Raw genomic sequence first — 19,313 nt, 5'->3', positions numbered from 1 at the left:
CATGCAAACAAGACCAATTTGACTGGCTCCTCGATGACGGGAACCCAGTTGACAGGCGAATTAGACACAGTGATTTAACTAGAAATAAATAAACACTTGGACAAATCCATCTGAAAAGCTTTCAGGCTTATTTCACACTCCACATGTAAATGTTGCAGCAGCGGGGCGGGCTATTACATATCTGGTATTTGGCAGTTAAGTGTGTGTTTAATCCACTGCTAAAATGACCTGGGAAGTCAGAGCCACAAACAGCGGGTACTTCATTTTGTATTCAGCTTCACTTGAACTATTTTTATTTATTGTTTTTACTGGAAAGTTGCATTTGATGTGAAAGCTGGCGGGCAGAAGATGAATTAAGATGAGGAAAATGAAATCATCGTGCTGTCACGCTCAAAAATGAAAAAGAAAAAAAACACTAAACAAAACCATATGTGTCCTATCTTTATATGTATTGGTTTATTGGTGCAACACCTTATTGAGACATATGGAAATATACATGGAAATACAGTATGTAAGTCAAAATAAGGGACTGTACTGTTCTCTTGAGCTTGAAAGTGAATATTTGGCATAAATACCTTCATCACAGCCTGAACTCTCTTGGACAGGTTGCAATAAGATGTCAGTCTTTTAGTAGTCTTCGGTTCTCGAGGTTTCCTGAAGGACATTCAAAGCTCTTCTTTGGATGTTGGCTGCTTTTGTTGCATTCTCTGTAAATATGATGACACACTGTTTAAGTAATGTTGAGGTTCAGGCTCTGGGGAGGCCAATCCATGCCTGATTCCAGTATTCCATTGTGTTTTTTTTTTATCCCGGGATGCAGTGGTAATGTGTTTGGGATCACTGCCATGCTGAAAAATGAAGCTGCTGACGATAAGACATTCTTCAGATGGTGTTAGATGAAGGATGAAAATCTGATGGTATTTTTCTCTGATCACAATTCCCCCAATTTTAACATTTCAGATCCCCAACACCAAATTCATTGCTCCAGTACTTGGATAGATTTTTCCCCTTAAGAACATGGCTTTCAGGTGCTTTTCATCTGCTGTAGACAAGTTATAGACATGCCACTTGTCCTTTTGACCTCCACTTGTCCAGTTTACTCAAATTTTTATCACCAAGCCAAGAAAATCCTAAACTTTCAGCTAATAGCTCTTTTGGAATCAGTGCAACAATGCAATTTTATGCCTGTCAAAATGTGTTAACTTTGTCCTTTTTCATAAATTCACCAAAGGAAATGGGAAAAAAATGAGTATTTTTGTGACAAAATTGATTCTTTTTAAGTTGTGTGGTTTGTGTATCTGGATCAAGGTTCCTTTTATATGCTTGGATAATTTATAATTCAATGTTAAATGGTGTGATTCAAACAAACAAAAGGCATTCCTTTGAAAATGGTCAGGTACACGCCATGGACTGGACTTAAAATGAAAAAAAAATAAATTAAAAAAACTTGAAAAGCAAAGAAATGAAGGCTGGCTCAAGACTTCTGCTGTATTTATTATGTTTTTATTTTTTTACTGGTTATGGTGAAATGGTTTTGCTGGAGTAGTTTAGATCAAAAAGGGGTTAAATGAAGTCTGATGCCCTGGCTTTAAATTGTTCACCATTTGGAAACCATACATACTCACCGGTGAAGGTTTAGTTCAGCTGTGCACAAGCAGCTGGAAACATCTAGTCTTGGTTTGCCCAGTAACAAAAGCAACTGGCTCCACTGGCATGGATGTTTAAGCATTTGGCAACCTGGCTCTAAAGCTGGAACTGGAGACACATTTTTTAAAGACTTGTATGAAAGTTTTCTCTTACATACAAGTGATCAGTTTGTTTTTACGCCTTTTACGTACCTCAAGGTCCAGACAATTCACTGTTATTTGCTCCACACACATCATCCTTCTGTTTCTTTTACGTCACTGATTCTTTGGACAGAAGAGCGCAACTCTTGTTTGTTTGTAATATCAGTGATCTGGGAATTCAAGCTTATCTTATTGTTGACTGACCATTAATTCCTCTGGATGAGTTTCAGCTAAATGCCGGCAAATTTAAATACAAAGAGGATTTTTAAGCCAACAAAAGTTACAGTAATTGGAGTCTCAAATCAGACTCTTCAGATGTAAAATTAACTTGGCAACCAAGCGTCTCTGCTGAAAATTGATAGAATGCGACAAATGCCATCAATTTTAATGAGTGGTTATGATAAACAGAGCATATCCATTCTGCAAGTATTACAGAGTAAATGTGTTTGTCAGGCCAAGCTAGTTAAGAAGCACACGAGTCATTGTGATTTTCCATTTAACAGATATAAAGACGGAATAAACAAACTATCGCTACAGCGGCTGCAGCTTTCTCTCTGGATCTCCCAGCAAGCTGCAGCACTGCCAACCCGAGTAATACCCTTACGTTTTAACAAGGCAGACAGTTCATTCCGAGTCTATTAGACTCAGCATCCAATTATAAAATGTCTCCAAGATATATAAATCCAACTCATCCCCTTTAATATTTTACTTTTGGGACAGTGTTTGGTCTGACTGCTGTCTGACTTTATTTTAATTATAAGATGAAGCGCACTCCCCTTCTGGCTAAAAAAGGTTATTGCACGTTCAAACTAGTGTAATGATCCATCCAGGGAGTTATGTTGATCCCTTTCACACAATTGCTTCAGTAGCCGTTGTATTGTTGTGGCAGTTTTACTTGATTGGAATAACTTCAGCTTATGACTTATCCACTACATTTTAGAAGGACTTTAATCCACTGCACTCATCTGTCGTTGCTGATTGAAATTTGCAGTTTAAGGCTTTACAAATCAGATGAATAAGAAGATGCATTTATGAAATCAAGACTTCAACAGATTCTATTTGTGCATTGGCTCCTCAATAATTATAGTCCAATATAACAGGCAGAAATTCAGAAATAAACACTGTATTAGTATTTAAATATATTCGTCAAGTTCTTATTTTTTTAATGTATCGCAGCAGTGCAGAGCAATGATGTAATAATTCTTTTGCTCAGAAAGCAAACAAACATCAGTAGATGACAGCGAATCCACTTTCATGTCTTCTCGTTCAGAGAGCTAAACTTTAAGTAAAGATCAAACAAGCAGAACTTTTTGAGTCACTTATATTTGGTATTGGTTCATGTCAGAGGTCAGAGGAGAATGGCTGGACTGCTTTGAACTCAAAAAACCACTTGTGGCAACTAAGGTGTGCAGAAAAGCATGTTAGGTAACAACAGGAAACTGAAGCAATGATTCACATGGGTTCATCAGAAAAATGTTGCCTGATCTAACAAGTCTCAGTGTGTTCAGAATGTGGCATAAATGACACGATGCAGGGATCCAACCTACCTTGTACCAACAGTTCAGGAAACAAAACAACTCTTTAAATGATGAGTCAGACTCAGGTGTGTCATAAAGTAAACCTTTAATCTCAGATATACTTTCAGATGTGGTTTTATTACCAGTTGTTAGTTTTACAGGTCATTACAATGGAATGCTGAAAGCTATAGATTATTCAACAAGAAAGTGCACACATGACATCCTTAAGATTCAGATTTGTACATCATATAATAAAATCTGCTATTCTATATTTTTCTATATTATCATTCATATGTATATAAAATTAAAAATTACCTTTAATCAACGCAAAAATTCCATTTGAAAACAAACAAATGACTGACACAAAATAAACAAATGAATTAAAAGGGAACTATAATCCACCGTTTCCAGCTTCTCTGCTTTACGACTAAGAACATCAAACCCATGCCTGATAATAAGGCCCTTCAAGAAGTACATTCCTTTATCCTGTGACGTTTCGGCTGACAATCGCACACAGCGTGTACAATCCATCACTATCATTATTGCTCCGTCTGTAACGTTTGTGTTAAAAGATAAAGGTACCGCTTGACTAAAGTGCTCAGCATTAAATAGTGACACACAACAGAGCCTAGTAAACACGAATGAAGACGGAAACAGTCTTTGGATGGCGATGTAATGCCACTGGATGCCATTACAGTGCTGATAGGAACATGTGTGTCATTCTCAGATTACTGCCTTTAATAATCATTAGCCTCATACTGCCCAGCTGGTGAAATGTTAGGAGTACTTCGACGGCCAGTGTTTTAGCATGTCTTAGCCCATGTAGTCATAACCAAATTAGTGCTTACATTTATTGTGCTGCCCTTTCTTGCCAAATCTTCATTAATATCCATCAATACTAACATAAGACCCAACAGATATGTTGAATGGGAGGAATCTCCACTATATTAGTGCATTTCAAAAATCTATCAGATGCAGATGCTGACTTGACCTTTGGAGTGACTGAGCTGAAGATTTCACAGAGATTTGAGATATTGTAGTCAATGAACAGAAAACGATAGCTGCCTGGAGATCAAGGAAAACACAAAACTATTCAGGGGAAAAAAAGCATGCAAAAGCTACTTTAGGTTAATTTGGTTGATTGTTGGTTGGAACACCGAGTGAGTAATAAAGCTTTACTTATACTTTGAAGCAAGTCAGTCCATTTCTACTCTGTAAAGCTTGAACTCCACCTTTCAAAGCACAGATGACAAATGCTTCCAAACTCCTGGTAAACGTAAACATAAGATGGAGAAAACGCACAGTACAGCCTTCTGAAAAGCACATGAAATGACGCAGTGCACAACATCAGATACAATACTTACAATAAAAACTTTCACACTGGAATAAGCTCATAAAAAACAACGCTTTAAAAGAAATGAAAGAACAAATAAAGCACATGGTGTGTTTCAATGAACACAGAAATATGACAAGAAAACAAAAAGATGAAATCAACACCGGCGAGCCAACGCCGTTGATTCTGTAAATTCAACATCACAACTTAAATCTAGAAGGACACTCGGACAGCACATCTTCTGCAAAGAACAAAGATGGATTACCCAACAACGATCCCGATCCTCACCAAACTTTTACAATCACTTCTATTTTGCACACACTCCAACTCTTTGCATGAAGTGTGATTAAGCTTCGCTTGGTAGTTTCTGCATAAACTTGCTGACAAGAACAAATGGCACCGATCCCAAACATCCGGCTCTGCTCTCGCACCGCTTGATGATCGATTTATCAGTGTAGAAAAACATTCAGTGAGCAAGAAGCAAAAATGTGAAGAATGTATGAAGAAAACAGGCAGTTTAACTTTAAAAGGCTTTTGTTTTTTTGTTCGTGCAACAAGCAAAACAAAGGCAAGAGTGATCATTACATGACGTTTTGTAATATATATGGTTACAATAAAATAGGTTCTTCTATAGGCTGTATGGCTTCTGTTTAAAGTTTTCTGCACCAAACATTACCCTCCATGGAGTGTGATAACGTTTGCCCAAAATATGCATTTGGTATGAAAAATAAAGGTTTCTCTCTTTTTTCTTTTTTCCTTTTTTTCCTTTTTTGGAGAAATTCAACTCTTTGGAATAACATAACAATACAATATAAAAATTAACAATGTGGCGTCTTGTTATAGGAACTGCTTTAATCTAAATGTGCCTCCTTTGGCTTCCCTCTGCGTGATCACATGCACAGGTATTGTGAGCGTGTTGTAATTGGACAGAATTTGAACACTGGGACCTGCTTTGCATCTAAACAGTTAAACATACTAATAAGTAGGAGTCCTTTTAGAAATGTATTACTTGCTGCAACTTTCCTAAAATCTAATAGTCAGATTCTGCAAAGCATTAAAGGGTTAAGAGCAAAGTGCCTTTAAGTTGCTAAAACTTAGATCACCTGGGACGATGATAAAGAGATGTAGAGAAACGGCTCTCAGGATTTCAGCAATTTCAGTTCAACGCCAATTTAGACGGCCATAAAAGCTGCGTGTAAATATTGCAGCCTTTAAGGGAACTTTAAAAAGAGGAGGTTGGAGGGTTGTTCTGCCAGTCAGGTTCTGGTACAATTCTTTGGTCTTTGACCACATCCTTGTTGACATTTTCACCACATATCTCCTGATAGTCTAACAGACATGCTGACATTTCAGAGCAAAGGGAAATTCAATTTAGTCAGGAAACAGGGAAATGAGATGTTTAAAGGTCTGTGAGCTGTAACTGATTTTAGACAACCAAACTCAACTGCAATGGTGTAGCTATGCTGAGATTTACTCCCTTTCACACGCATTCAGATGAGTGCATGTGATCCCCTGCTACAGTAACCACGTCTAGAAATTTGCAGATGATGGGAGGAGGAGCTAAGGACAGTCAGGCGCTTCTATTCTTTCCTCGGGTGTAACGTGAGGTTTGTGGTTTAAGAACCTTGAAAAGGGTTCCGTTGTTAATTACACCAAGAAAACAACCAAATTCATCACTCGATTCAAGCGATATGATTTTAAACCCATGAGTTGTTCTTTCACCCGCGTCTAATAACTCTGTGGCATCGGCCACTGTCCTTTTGTTGAATTTAACCAGACAAGCAGGAATCAGCAATTTATCGCATCAGTAACTTAAATAACGAATGTTATATATTCCAAATCACTGAGTAGCTCTGTAAAAAGATGTGGATGTATTTTACAAACACACTGCTCAACCATAAAGAATATCAAAGAAACACTAGACTCAGTTTTCATGCCTGCAGGTAATGTTTCAGTCTTGCTTAGATGTGCAAAAAACTCTAGTTAAGTGTAAAGACTGTCTTAATGCCAGGGGTAGATTTAACTTTGCCTTCAGCAATGATGTGTATAAGCCATAATTTATGAATGGTATTCATTAATATAGCTTTTTTGTTTAGTCTGAATTTGTTACAGAGCTGCACAGAGTTAGATTTTTTTTTGCCATGACATGCCTGCAGTCTTAGCTTTTTAAAGAAGGTTAGGAGGCATGGACTGATTTCTGCACAAATTAACCCTCAATTCTCAACTCTTGTTATATCCCTCAACAATAATGCGAGGCAAAAATGTTTCTCAATGAGGCCAGTTACAAAAAAAAAAAGGTTAAAGGTCTTTAAAATACATATGGGTCTAAAATATGAGTGTGAAAGCTGATGGGCAGTATATTAATAACATCTACTTTGACAACTCTACTGATGCTTGAGTGAGTTTTAAAGGGTCTTATTAACTGAAAATAAAACATACATAAGAGGATATGACAATATGTGATTTAACTTGGGTGGAGAATTTATATGTATACTGGCAGATCAAAACATCTGTACTGCTTTACGGCCTAAGAAATTTGTAAAACTCTTCGGGTTTGTAGGTGTTGTAGACCCCATAAAGTCGCTCAACAGACAGGAAAACAACTGTGGTTTACACAGCGACTAAAAAACATCCAGCTTTCAACCCATAACCCACAAACAGATGTTTGCGTCCCTGAAATTAAAGTATGTCATAAAAAACAGATACGATTTTTAAAAATGCACCAAGTGAAAAGGTTTGACATCAAATAAGGCCTAGAAATTTCTAAAAAGCTACAATCTAAACAATTGGATGCCCAGGAACTTTAAGTGACAGAATGACGGCGAGAAACTCGAGTGCAATAAAAGTCAAAGCTAGGTTGAAGTCGTTTTTGTGGCTTACCCAGCAAGTGAGAACGTGGTTTTTGAAGACAGAAGCTGTAAAAACATGACCAAACATAAAACTAACAACACTATCATCAAGACGAAAAAAAACAGTCTGATGCTAAAGTAAAAACAAGATCGTCTGAAACTGGAACAGTCCAAACCTTTGGTAATGCATAGTTCTTTCCTGAATGTCTCAGACTTTCATCAAAACCCTCCACCATCTCCAGCTGTCGCTCTACCACTGCTACCTAATAAAATAAAGAGCAATGAGAATCACAAACTAATGACTCTTCCCCCTGCCGTTCTCAGGAACTCTCCTTTTGCTTTTTGTTTCCCGTTCATACAGCATTTGCAGTTTTGGCTTGTTGGTTTCTGAACCAAAGAGATAATTTAGAGCAGAGCGGTGAAGCAGCCCTCTTCCCTCTAACTAGTCTGTCGTCTCAGGGGAGGAAGGCCCCATCCTCATCTTCGTCTGCACTGGGACCAGGGTCGCTCAGACACCTCATTAATCTCTGCTGATCTTTTGCTTCATCCTCTTCACTTGGCTTTTTAGCTTCCCGTGGCCTCGACGGGGGCTTCATCATCAGGCCCTGCTCCTCCTCCTCCTGCTGGTTAGCCTGTCCGAACTCATCCAACAGATTAACTGAGTCTGGAGACTGAGGAGAGGCCAGGTCTACCTGGATCATGGGCACCTTGTTCGATGCAGGCTTAATGCTGTAGGCTTGCGGGTCTATAAGCAGGACACAGGTAGAATATGAGGGATTTCAACTTATTTCACCAGCCTTTAAAAGGGATATAATATCACACAATCATTCCTTCAGCATGCACGAACAAGTACCAGTGGATGTACAAGTAGATGAACAAATATTAAGGGCAACAGAATCACTGCACAAAACTACACAACAACAGGCTTTAGGACCGTTCCCATTATTTCTAGTGTAACAAAAAATAGGGTAAAGTTAGTCATGATCAATTAAAGGTGCACCACATGCCAACTTTCAGTTAAAGTGAAGAACACAAACTGAAACTCCTCACATGTAACATGCTCAACTCCAATATGCTTGGCTACAATAAATCACCTGTACGTGGCTTTTATCAGTTTAGTAATGAGTCACATCATTAGTAATGATTACTGAGTGCTTACAAGCAGGGTAACTGACACATGCGTGTTAGAATTGCTCATGTGATAGCACGGCTTACGATTAATCTTCTCTACGCTCACAACATACCTGAACACATTTTGTTTCCTTTTTGCACCTGATCAGGTTTGAAATCAGTATGTTTGCCTAAAATAAAACCACAGATTGTTTTACATGCTGGCTGGCACATGCAAACACATTTCTATTAGTGGGGAAATATCTGTTGCAGCTGGGAACGGTAATAGTGTTTCTATGGTCTTTATTGCTCTGCAAATGGTATCGTGTGACCCTAACGAAATACAATCTCTGAATCTTCTGTGTCCCATTAAAGACATTTTCTTACATTATTTCAGGAGGTACCTGAAAGTAAGATGGTTGAGACTACTGGCTGTTTTCATTTGGCTGGAGCTAAGAATGATTCAGACATGCATTTACCTGAGGCCAGTCTGGCTCTGCACATGGTCGGGGAATCAGGGGGAGGGGCAGGGACCGTCAGGTAGGTATTCATCTCCTTTAACTAGGAAAAAAAAACAAAACAGATATTGTTGGTGTGGGATGGTTTAGCCTTCTCCATGTAATCAAGCAAAACATATAATACAGTGTTGTACAAGTGTCAAAAACTGGCCATAGAAAAGGGGTGCAACACTTATTGAAACATGGAAACATGCATGAAAATACAGTTTATAAAGACAAAAATAGAGTTTGTACAATTCTAACAAGCCTGAAAGTGAATATTTGCTATGACCACCTTTCTTCTTTAGCACTGACTGAAGCCTCTTAAGAAAGCTTTCTTGTAATTTCTTTAGTAAGTTTTCAGTTCTCCAGGTTTCTTGCAGGACATTCAAAGCTCTTCTTTGCATGTTGGCTGGATTTTTTGGCTGTTAAAGGTGATCCCACACTGCTTCAATAATATTAATATTTGGGCTGTGGGACAGCCAATCCATCATTGACAGTGTGCCACTGTGTAATTTTCTCTCCAGGAATGCTTTTACTGCAATGGCAGTGAGTTTGGAATCGTTGTCATTCTTAAAAATGAAGCTCTTGCTAATCAGAGGCCTTGTATATGATATTGCATGCTGGATCAAAATCTGATGGTACTTTTCATTCATAATTCCATCATTTTTGCCCAACACAACCGCCTGAAACTTAGCCCCAAACCATGACAAAGCCTCCATTGTGCTTTACAGATGGCTGTCGACACTCACTGCTACTCCATACATACCGACAACGATTTGATCCAAAACTTTTCTAATATAAATTCATCACTCCAGAACACCTGTTGCCAATGACGTTCAGCCCAGTCGTGTAATTTGTCCTACCTCAGCCTTTTCTCCCTACTATCTTTCCTTTGGCTCTTGACAACCCCTCTTTCCTCTGAGACCATTTCTGATGAAGCTTTAGCAAATAGTAGATAGATTAACTGAAGGGCCAGATGCATCTCTTAGGTTCTTTCTCAGGTCTTTGTTGAATTCTTTCCTATTTATTAAGGACATGACTTTCATATTGCTTATCTGCTATAAGCAGTTTTTCTGTCCTCCACTTGTCCAGTTTCCTTAATTTTTAAGGACACTCTGCACACCAGGCTGAGCTGTGCCAAGTTTCTGGCTAATATCCCTTTGTGAAATCACCCCGTCTGTCAAATTGTATTAAATTTTCCATTTGTCACAGATTCAACAAAATAAAAAAGGAAAAAATTATGCGTTTTTGTGACAGGCTGCTAGTGCCTTTAATGCATAAAAATACAATTTAAAACTGATTATTTGCTAAGTTGTCTGGTATGTGCAGACACAACACTGGTTCATCCCTCGAGTTAGGTGTTTTTTTTATGCCTGAATGATTCATCCCTCACTGTTAAGCAGCTTACAACACACAAATAACAAAACAAAACAAACAACAACACTGCTCTGAAAATAGTGAGGTAAAACAAAATGGGTGGAAAAGCACACAATCTTCAAAGACAAACTTTGTCTTTAGAAAGGCTGAAGAACTATTGTTCAAGATCACTTTTGGGGGAATAAAGCCTGACTCCTTGTACGCAAAACAAAGAAACGTGGGTGACTTGAGACTTTTGCACAGTTCTATATCTAAACATTCAAAATCAGTAATGTACAAAACTCAGATGGCAAGAAATCCAGTTTCTGTCTCATGTAATTGGTTGGAAAATACAGCAACCAAACTGAACCAGCTCAGAGATAGAGACATCATTAATCAATGTTATACAGAAACTTTATTAAAATTATGTGTCGCTTCATTAAACTCTGCAGACATCAGCTTGAGCCTACAGTAACTTCTAGCACATTCAATTTAGCCTAAACAGAAGTCTATTTTTATTATCTAATTACAGGCTGGCTAAAATGAAAATAATCACAGAACCACTCAACTGTGAGAATCAATCAGCTCCTATTTGTGACAGGAAAATTAATTTAAGAGAATGAGGGTGGACTCTAATTAAAACACAAATCATAGTTTTAGTTGAATCATTATACTGTTGGCTACCCAGTACAAAAAAAAAAAAGGTAGAAAAACTGCTCCTTTGGTTCTATGAAATATACTTTGAGTCACAATCGGTTGTTTTCTTCAATACAGATTTATTTATTCTGGCAAAATGTTTGTTCGAAAAAATTCGACTTCAAAAACTGAAACTTACCTTCTTCTCTATCTGAAACATCTTTTGCTTCTTTAGGAATAAATCGCTGAGTCCATCCTCGTAAGGATCGGCCACCAGTGTGTGTCTGTTATACGAGCGCAGCTGAGAAAGACAGACACATGAACACACGTTAAAGAGATTGCAGTCCTGCAAACATCACTGCACATTTAGGCAGGTTATGATCAGAACTAATAAAATTATTTTCCAAACTAAATAAATTAATTTTGTGTCCTTTAACAAAAAAATAAAAAAAAAATGTGCAGAACTAATTATTTTAACTCCAAGTCTATCTCAAAAATCAATAAATGTGTTATGAACTAATGGGAGGGAGATCCCTTGTGAGCACCAATCAATACTTATTATGGAATGCTTAACTCCCATTGAGACAAGGGCAATTTTTCATCCAGATGAGAAACAAGCATATCAATAAAGAGTCTAACTATTCATTTGTAAGCAAAGTTACCCTCTGTCGTGTCCTCTGAAGGTTGGTCCTGAGGATTTTCCGGATTTCCTCCTCTTTGTTTTTAGACAGCTGTGGAATAGCTCGCTCTGGTGCAGGCTTGGTAGAAGGCCTGGGCTGGATGTTCCTGACAATGACACAGGGGGGGGGGAATAACAGTGTTTGTATAGCACAACAGTTACACAACTTAAATGTGTATAAACACATTGATGATGCTTAAAGATTAGACACATTTGATGAAGCACAGCTACTTATCTTTCTGCACAACATAACACAAGGGATTTTCCTTTGTGTTAATACTACTGTTTCCTACTGTGCACACACCATTTCACAATTGGTGAAGATCGACTCACTTACACTAGAAATTAAGACTAGTCAAGGATCCTTTAGTGATTTAACACTGATTGCTTATCCTTCTTGGATAATACAACTATCCAAGAAGACCTTTACAGTTACCAAACACTCCTTGTTACTTGGTAGAAGAAAAACAAGAGAGAAGGTGTTGTTTATACAAAAGTATTAGCAAAGAATCTGTAATGCATCAGTGGCCATTTAAGCATGAGCCATTTCCTGTCATCAGTCTTCCCAACTTCAAAGCTATGGACAAACCCAAAAGATAATAAAAAAAAGGGCTAAAAATGTCTTTAAAAAATGTATAATTATGTACGAACACACACACGAAGAATGAGCATATATATGGTCATATGTTCATTTGTGTCTCATGTTTATGATATCAGTGAAATTTAAGCCTGTCAACTTTTTTCTGTGGTTATGTATTACACCACCATATCAGGCCTTAATGTCACTACTGTTGTACAATTTAGTGAGTAGATGAATTGCGTTCACCTAAATGTTCCCAACACTGTAAAAAAACAAACAAACAAACAAAAAACATTACGATAAAAATGACTTTGAGCACGATGCTGTTTAGCACTCACTGCATGGAAACAGTGGAAGGCACAGCAGAAGGCATCTTGATTCCCCCTCCACTCTCCACCAGCTGAATGGCCTGTTTCATCTCCATCTTGTGGTAGAAGGCAATGAGCTGCGGCTCCTTGGAGCGTTCGCCGGCAATCAGGCACTTCTTCACATACTTCTTGTTGAAGCGGTTCAGTCTGAGAGGACAAAGGGAGCGAAAAATTAAGACAGAGACAAAGAGTGAAATACATGAATTAATTACTGGCAACAGCATTTCTGCATTTATAGACATAAATAAATATGTTGTAATTAGATGAAGAAGAGGCCAAGTTCAACATTTTCAATTTTGACAATTAACAAGTTTAAAAAAAAAAAAAAAAAAAAGAGCAACTACTAAATATTTCAAACTAGTCGATACATACAAGTAATTTGTAATAAGTATTGTTACAGTTAGCTGTGTTTGAGTTATAAAATTAATAATGTTATGTCAGATTGATTCTCTTTAAAATCCATACTTGTCCTTCCAGTGGTGATGTCCATAGTGTCCACAGATATCCTCGATGCCAGTGAGTAAGTGGTCAAGGAACTGGGGATGGGAAAAAGCCACAATAGTTGCTGAAGAGCCTTAAAATTGTACTCCAGAATGAATCAGACTTTCTGGACTCTACTGACCCAGGTCCTCTCTGGGGAGAAGTCTCATATATAGTAAAACAGGCTCAGAGTGGTGCAAAGATGCAAAAAGTAACCCTCCATCTATTATAAATTACATCCAAAGGAACATATTACATTTACTGGATTTAGAGCAAATTTCTTTTATGTAAGTAACAATTGCAAGTTTCTATATTTTGCATCCCTCCATCTACAGCATACCACTTGAATGTGAAAGTATTTGTCGTGTAACCATGATTACATTCACTCTTATACTACACTCAATACTCAGCTACATCTTGTAATTCTTGCATTACTGCTGTTACATTTGTTGTAAACACCCTCTGAGATTAGTCTGACATCATCATCATCATCGTTGTACTAAACAGCAGCCGACAATTCAGGTTAAAACAGAATCTATGAGATATGACCAGCAGCAGCAGCAGCCAGGTGATTGATTTGACAGGATTTCTTAACAGTGGCACCATGCCTGCTCAGAGAACTGAAGAAACACACCAATGGATTTGTTGCTCAGCCTGCAGCTGGTTCGCCAATCAGACCGGTGCTCTGACTAAGCCTGCAGATGACAGTCTGACAGTCTGTGTTGCTATGGGAACAAGTCATTAAGCAGAACTGTGCAATCTACTTCTGCTTTGTCAGGAGTAACTGATTCACATAAAGACTGACTGCCCTGAACAGTGGGGGTTAAAAGGTCTCATTTTTAAAAGCGGCAGCAATGGATGCTAAATAATGAAAAGATCAATATATAGGGATCCATTCTGTAATGTTCTTCAGCTACAAAATCCTTAACTGTGGGGTTTCTCCTTAGACCAGCTTATGTCTATTCAACACCTCAATACAGAAACCAGTACACTGTGTCCGATTTAACTCTTTATGACCACACCACATTATGTAGTGATAACAATCTTACCATCTCAAGGTGATATTTTCCTTTTCAGCTCTATAGTTATACAAACGGAATATAATTTACATTCTGATACCAATGCCAAGCTGAGAAATGTATCCCAGCAGCAATGTACTGGGAAATGAAGAAAAGCAACCAAACACAATGGAGATGGCAGAAAATGGGCTAGTATGCAGATTATTTGCCACAATATAACTTCGTGCAGAGTTTCCTCAAGCATCTCAGTGAATCTAACCTCTGGTGTTTTACAGTGAAGGGCAAGCCGTTAGGGCTGCCTGCCTATTTTGCATCAAAAGCTGGTGACTCATAGATGCCTGTGTGCATGTTTGTGTGTCTGCTCATGTGCAGTCTAATTTTCTGAGATGGGTTAATGACTTTAACAGTAGGTCAGTGAACCACTGCGGTTAAAATTTCTAGAGTATCAAAAAGTACAGATACCAGACATGCTTTTGGATGTGATGAGTTTGACTTAAATCAGACAGTTAAAAGAAAAAAGGAGAAAAACTGTACGACCAAAGTGTTGGTATTATAGTACGGGTCACCAAAAACTAATTTTATGATCCAAGTGTGAATTGACAATCACTGCGTGTACATCAAACACGTTATACAACTATGCAGTACCACCACACTGTCAGTAGGTGGGAGCAACGACCAAAGTTTGAAAACCTAAACGACCTCAGAGGCCTCATTTCACATATCCTCCTGAGAACCAGGCTATTCATTTATGTCCTCTCTAATGGGCATTTGTTTTTGGTCTATATCTTTTGACTTATTTGAGCTACCCTACCAAGGCCTGATGTACTAAATAGAGGACATCCTTGGCTTTCTCATGTGTTTGTGTGGCCTCTTCTAGCTCCAAAGAGGCAGGAGATTACAAAAAAAAAAAAAGTTCAATGGAAAGATTCTTTTTTCCTCAGCTCTCAGGAGGATATTACATAACTACCACTGAAAGGAATGTGTAACACCTTTCTTGCCAAACATATGCTTGTTAGCTTAAGTGGTGATTGCAATTTGCCCATAGGTGTGGCTACGTGGGTGCCTGGATATCTATTTCTCTGTGTTAGCTCTTACATGGACTGGTGACCTGTCCAGGTTTTACACTGCCTCTCACCCACAGCTGTGATAGGCTCTAGATTCCACTGACCCCAAGTTTGATAAGCAGCTAAAAAAAAGGACTGATTGACGGTTGGGTGGATGTTGCACACATTCCTTGCAATATAAAGTGGCTCGAGGTGACTGTTTGGTGCTACATAAATAAAACTGCATTGAACTGAAATTCCACTAGTTCAAATAATTCCAGTATTTGTCAAATACATCCCAAAAGGTTCTGAGTCATCTGTCTGTGCAATCACTGCAACTGACAGTTGACTGCTGTGAATGGCTGAAGGCAGAAGGCTGTACCTGGGTGTGGATCTCTTCATTAATGGAGCGTTTGGCCTCTTGTTTTTTCTTCACCGCCAGCAGCTCCACCAGGGGTTTGATGGTCATGCCCTTCAAGGAGGATAAGAGGAAGAAAACATTATGCAATGTACACACCTCCCTACAGTGGTTAACGTGGTAAAGACAGAAACATATCTGCATCTACCCGTCTGTTCAAACAATTAAAACTTATTGTAGTGTTTTTCTAACATTTCTGCATCTCTTTGTCAAAGTCATGAAGAAGCTCCACACTTTTTAAATCAGATCAGTCCCGGTTACCAAAATCAGCTGAAGGCTGAGTAGTGTTACAATGCACATTTGTTAGAAAATCCCACAGCACATAATATTTTGGAATGTACAGGAAGTCCCAGATTTCAACAAAATCATGTATAACTAGTTTGTTACATAGTAAATGTAAAAATGGAGCTAAAAATTTGCATAACACGAACAAGTCTTCTGTACGGGTCTCCCTTCATCCTCCCCATCTAATGTTTGTTTTCATGTTTGTAAATATATCTGCTTTTTAAACTGCAAACATTGAGAAATAACAAAAAACAGAAACAAACATCAGCATCTTTCATTTTCTTAATTAACTTTCACTTAGTTATACTGGAAATGTTCTTATGTTATTATATGGTATGATTAAACCGCTCTGCACCTCGGCAGCTTGAATGTATCATTCTGCTTATTAAACAGATTAAGACAGCCATCTGGTTAACGGTAATGGCATAAACTGGATGACAGAGGATTCCTGCTGTTTAATAATACAGGCATGTATGCACAGGATTCCTTTGCCTTTATCACCTCATGTTTACTCCATACATATATAAGGACTAATATACAAGAACTTTCAAAGATGACATTCCTTTCTTCAGGGAACTTGCGATTTGATTAAAATGCTGCACTTTCACCTCATTGGCACAGCTAATCAGTGTCAGACTGGCCCAATAAGACTGATTGTATTTTTTAACAATTTGCCATCTGAGCCTGAACAAAAGACCCATTATTTTTAGTCTGAGTGAATTTTATCATGTTTCTACACTTGTAACAATGCCTGCTCATAATTACAGAAATATAACACTCTCTGTACTGTAGTTTAACATTTAACTACATTATAAACATCATGAATGTCCTACCAAACGAAATAGTTTCACGTGGCCATCTTGAATAAACAGTCATGCCAGTTAAAACATCACTGACACTAAATTAGACATTTAGCCATGACCAAGATCATAAATCCAGACTTGTTAAGGGCTCAGTTCTTAGTGTAATGGCCACGAGGAGACAAACACAAGTAACCCAAAAAAAGGGAAATCTCATTCATATGCCGACTGACAAATAAAATAATGAAGCTTTTCACTTCATATCAGTAAAACTTCCAAATAACAATGCTCATGCAGATACAGACACAAACTAAACCTTGGAGGTAAAAGAGGCTTCTAATTACAAACTCCTGGTCTGCGCTGGCGACAGAACCAGAGTTCCAGCAGCATGAATAAAATATGTTTGAAATCTAAGTTTTAAAGCGAGAGAATGTGCTTTCAGGGTTTTATTTTAGTTGCTGGCTGTCTGGGGCCAAATAACCTCTGAAAATCTTCCTACAATCCCACCTGGAGACTGGTTTATCTGACATGGCTAAGTGATGCACCGCAGTGCTTAAAATAACCAAAACACAATGCATGTGCAACACTGAATGTGTCTTTATCTTGAATTCATGTTTCCAGAACCAAGCTTTCAGAGCAAAACTGCATGTCTTTAGACCCATATCTCTTACTCCTTCACAGTTTTTGCATTTGATCTACAGATTTTCTCACTTGCATTTGTGTTAGCGTACACACCTACAACACAAAATTACATTTTCAAAAATAGGAGCTCAGAGAAAAGAAAACAGGAGTTGAAGCTGAGGAACTGGTGTGATAAAAATAGGCTTTTTTTTTTTCCTAAGGGAGGAAGTAATAAGCCTCCTTCTGCAAATATGCTCTATGAAATATTTTTTATTTTAGTTTAATTCTCTGCATGCATGAATGGTTGCAGAAACATTTGTTCTGAGAGACTAAATTGACAGACAAACAGTACAGGAAACATTCAAACTAGATGTATTAGATGCAAATATACTAGACCAAAAGGAGCTCTCTTGCAAAGAGAGATGGACATGAGTGGGTAGAAATACATATCGTGATAACAACTGATGTGATGTCTAACCTACACTTACCAGCCACTTTTCACTGTGGCATTTAAATGATTCTCAGTTGGTATTAAGGATCCAGAGTGTGCCAATAACATGTCTCCCCCCCCTACACAACCAGCAGCACTCTGAACACTTAATACAAGGCAGGGTTGATCAATGCTTTCACATTGTTTACACCAAATTCTGACCCCATCAGCAGCAGCACAAATCAAGACTCAGACCAAACTCCATTTTCCAATCTTTGACTGTCCAATTTTGGCAAGCCTGTGTAAACTGCAGCCTTAGTTTTCAGTTCTTAGCTGACAGGAGTGGTACTTGGTGTGGATTCCTGCTCTAGGATTTGAGTTACTGGTGTCTTCCTTTCAGCTCAAAACAGTCTAGTAATTCTCCGATTTCTGGCATCAACAAAGCATTTTTGCTCCATGAACTGCTCTTTATTGGATATTTTCTCTTTCTCTGTAAACTTCAGAGGGGGCTATGTGGGAAAACCAGCTGATTCTGAATGTTAACACCAGGTTTGTCTGGAACTGACAACCATGGCATATTCAAAGTCACCATCCTGATGCCAGATATGAATTTCAGAAGGCCATCTTTACATCTTGACCAGTGCTTAAATGCACTGAGTTGCTGCCGTGTGAGTGACTGGGTAGATTTGTATTAACAAGCAGCTGAACTGCAGCTGAATATCTAATAAAGTGACCTTTAGGTGTAAAATGGATTTTTATTAAAACTTCTTACAAAAGTCTAACGCCAACTGTTTACAAGTTTTGTGAGGGGTTTTCTGATTAACAAATAAATAAATACATAAATAAATAGAGTACTCATACCTGAACAAACACAGTGAAAAAAATCACAGTGATAATGGCAGTGAGGAAAATTTCCCTCTCAGGAAAGTGCTCTTTGTTAAGCAGGAAACCAAGGGAGAAGGCAATGGCACCTCGCAGGCCACCGTAGGCTATAATGAACTGATCCTTGGTGGTCAGCTTGACAATGCGGAACTTGTTGATTATAAAGGTCAGACCAACAACACCTGGAAAGAACAGTGTACAAATTAGTCAGGCTTTGTGTGTCAGTGATGTTTTAAGTGTTCTAAATGCAATCTTTCTAGTGTCTTTGGATTGCAACAAAAAGAAAGGACGGAAATCTCAGAAGATTTCAGAAGAATATCTAACTTTCTCCATATCTTTCTGTGCTGTTCTAGCTTTGGGTTAACCTCTTAGGGTCAGTTAGAATCTGAGCAATTTTTTCTGCTGTATGAGGAAGGCAAAACATCCACTTGAAAATATTAGGTAATTTTCATGAACACTAATCAACCAAAGCCACTGAAATATGAAAATCTATAAGCAGTGACATAAATGACCTGAAAGGAAAAAAAACAAAACAAAAAAACAACTCTTCAAAATATGAAAAATGCTAAAGCATACACTGTAAAGCATTGAGCACCTCTGTGTGAACTATTAAAAAAAAA

The 19,313-nt window shown here is 38.1% G+C and overlaps 1 protein-coding gene across 1 annotated transcript in view; it reads right to left on the bottom strand.

Annotated features, from left to right (window-relative positions):
- Nucleotides 1–3,423: 3,423 nt before the first annotated feature.
- The window catches only part of slc9a1a (solute carrier family 9 member A1a), a 37,102-nt gene continuing 21,212 nt past the window's right edge, over nucleotides 3,424–19,313 (bottom strand). Inside the window, exons 5-12 of the mRNA XM_013911603.1 lie at nucleotides 18,673–18,875; nucleotides 15,640–15,729; nucleotides 13,181–13,251; nucleotides 12,686–12,862; nucleotides 11,751–11,874; nucleotides 11,288–11,389; nucleotides 9,076–9,157; nucleotides 3,424–8,231 (exon numbers count right to left, since the gene is read on the bottom strand). Coding sequence (XP_013767057.1) covers nucleotides 7,942–8,231; nucleotides 9,076–9,157; nucleotides 11,288–11,389; nucleotides 11,751–11,874; nucleotides 12,686–12,862; nucleotides 13,181–13,251; nucleotides 15,640–15,729; nucleotides 18,673–18,875 — 1,139 coding nt within the window. The 3' untranslated portion in view covers nucleotides 3,424–7,941. The remainder of the gene's footprint in view (nucleotides 8,232–9,075; nucleotides 9,158–11,287; nucleotides 11,390–11,750; nucleotides 11,875–12,685; nucleotides 12,863–13,180; nucleotides 13,252–15,639; nucleotides 15,730–18,672; nucleotides 18,876–19,313) is intronic.

This window comes from Pundamilia nyererei, unplaced genomic scaffold (genome assembly GCF_000239375.1).
Source record: "Pundamilia nyererei isolate P.nyererei 1_Seehausen unplaced genomic scaffold, PunNye1.0 scaffold00067, whole genome shotgun sequence".
Classification (NCBI taxonomy): Eukaryota; Metazoa; Chordata; class Actinopteri; order Cichliformes; family Cichlidae; genus Pundamilia; species Pundamilia nyererei.
This window is presented reverse-complemented; position numbering and strand designations above follow the sequence as displayed.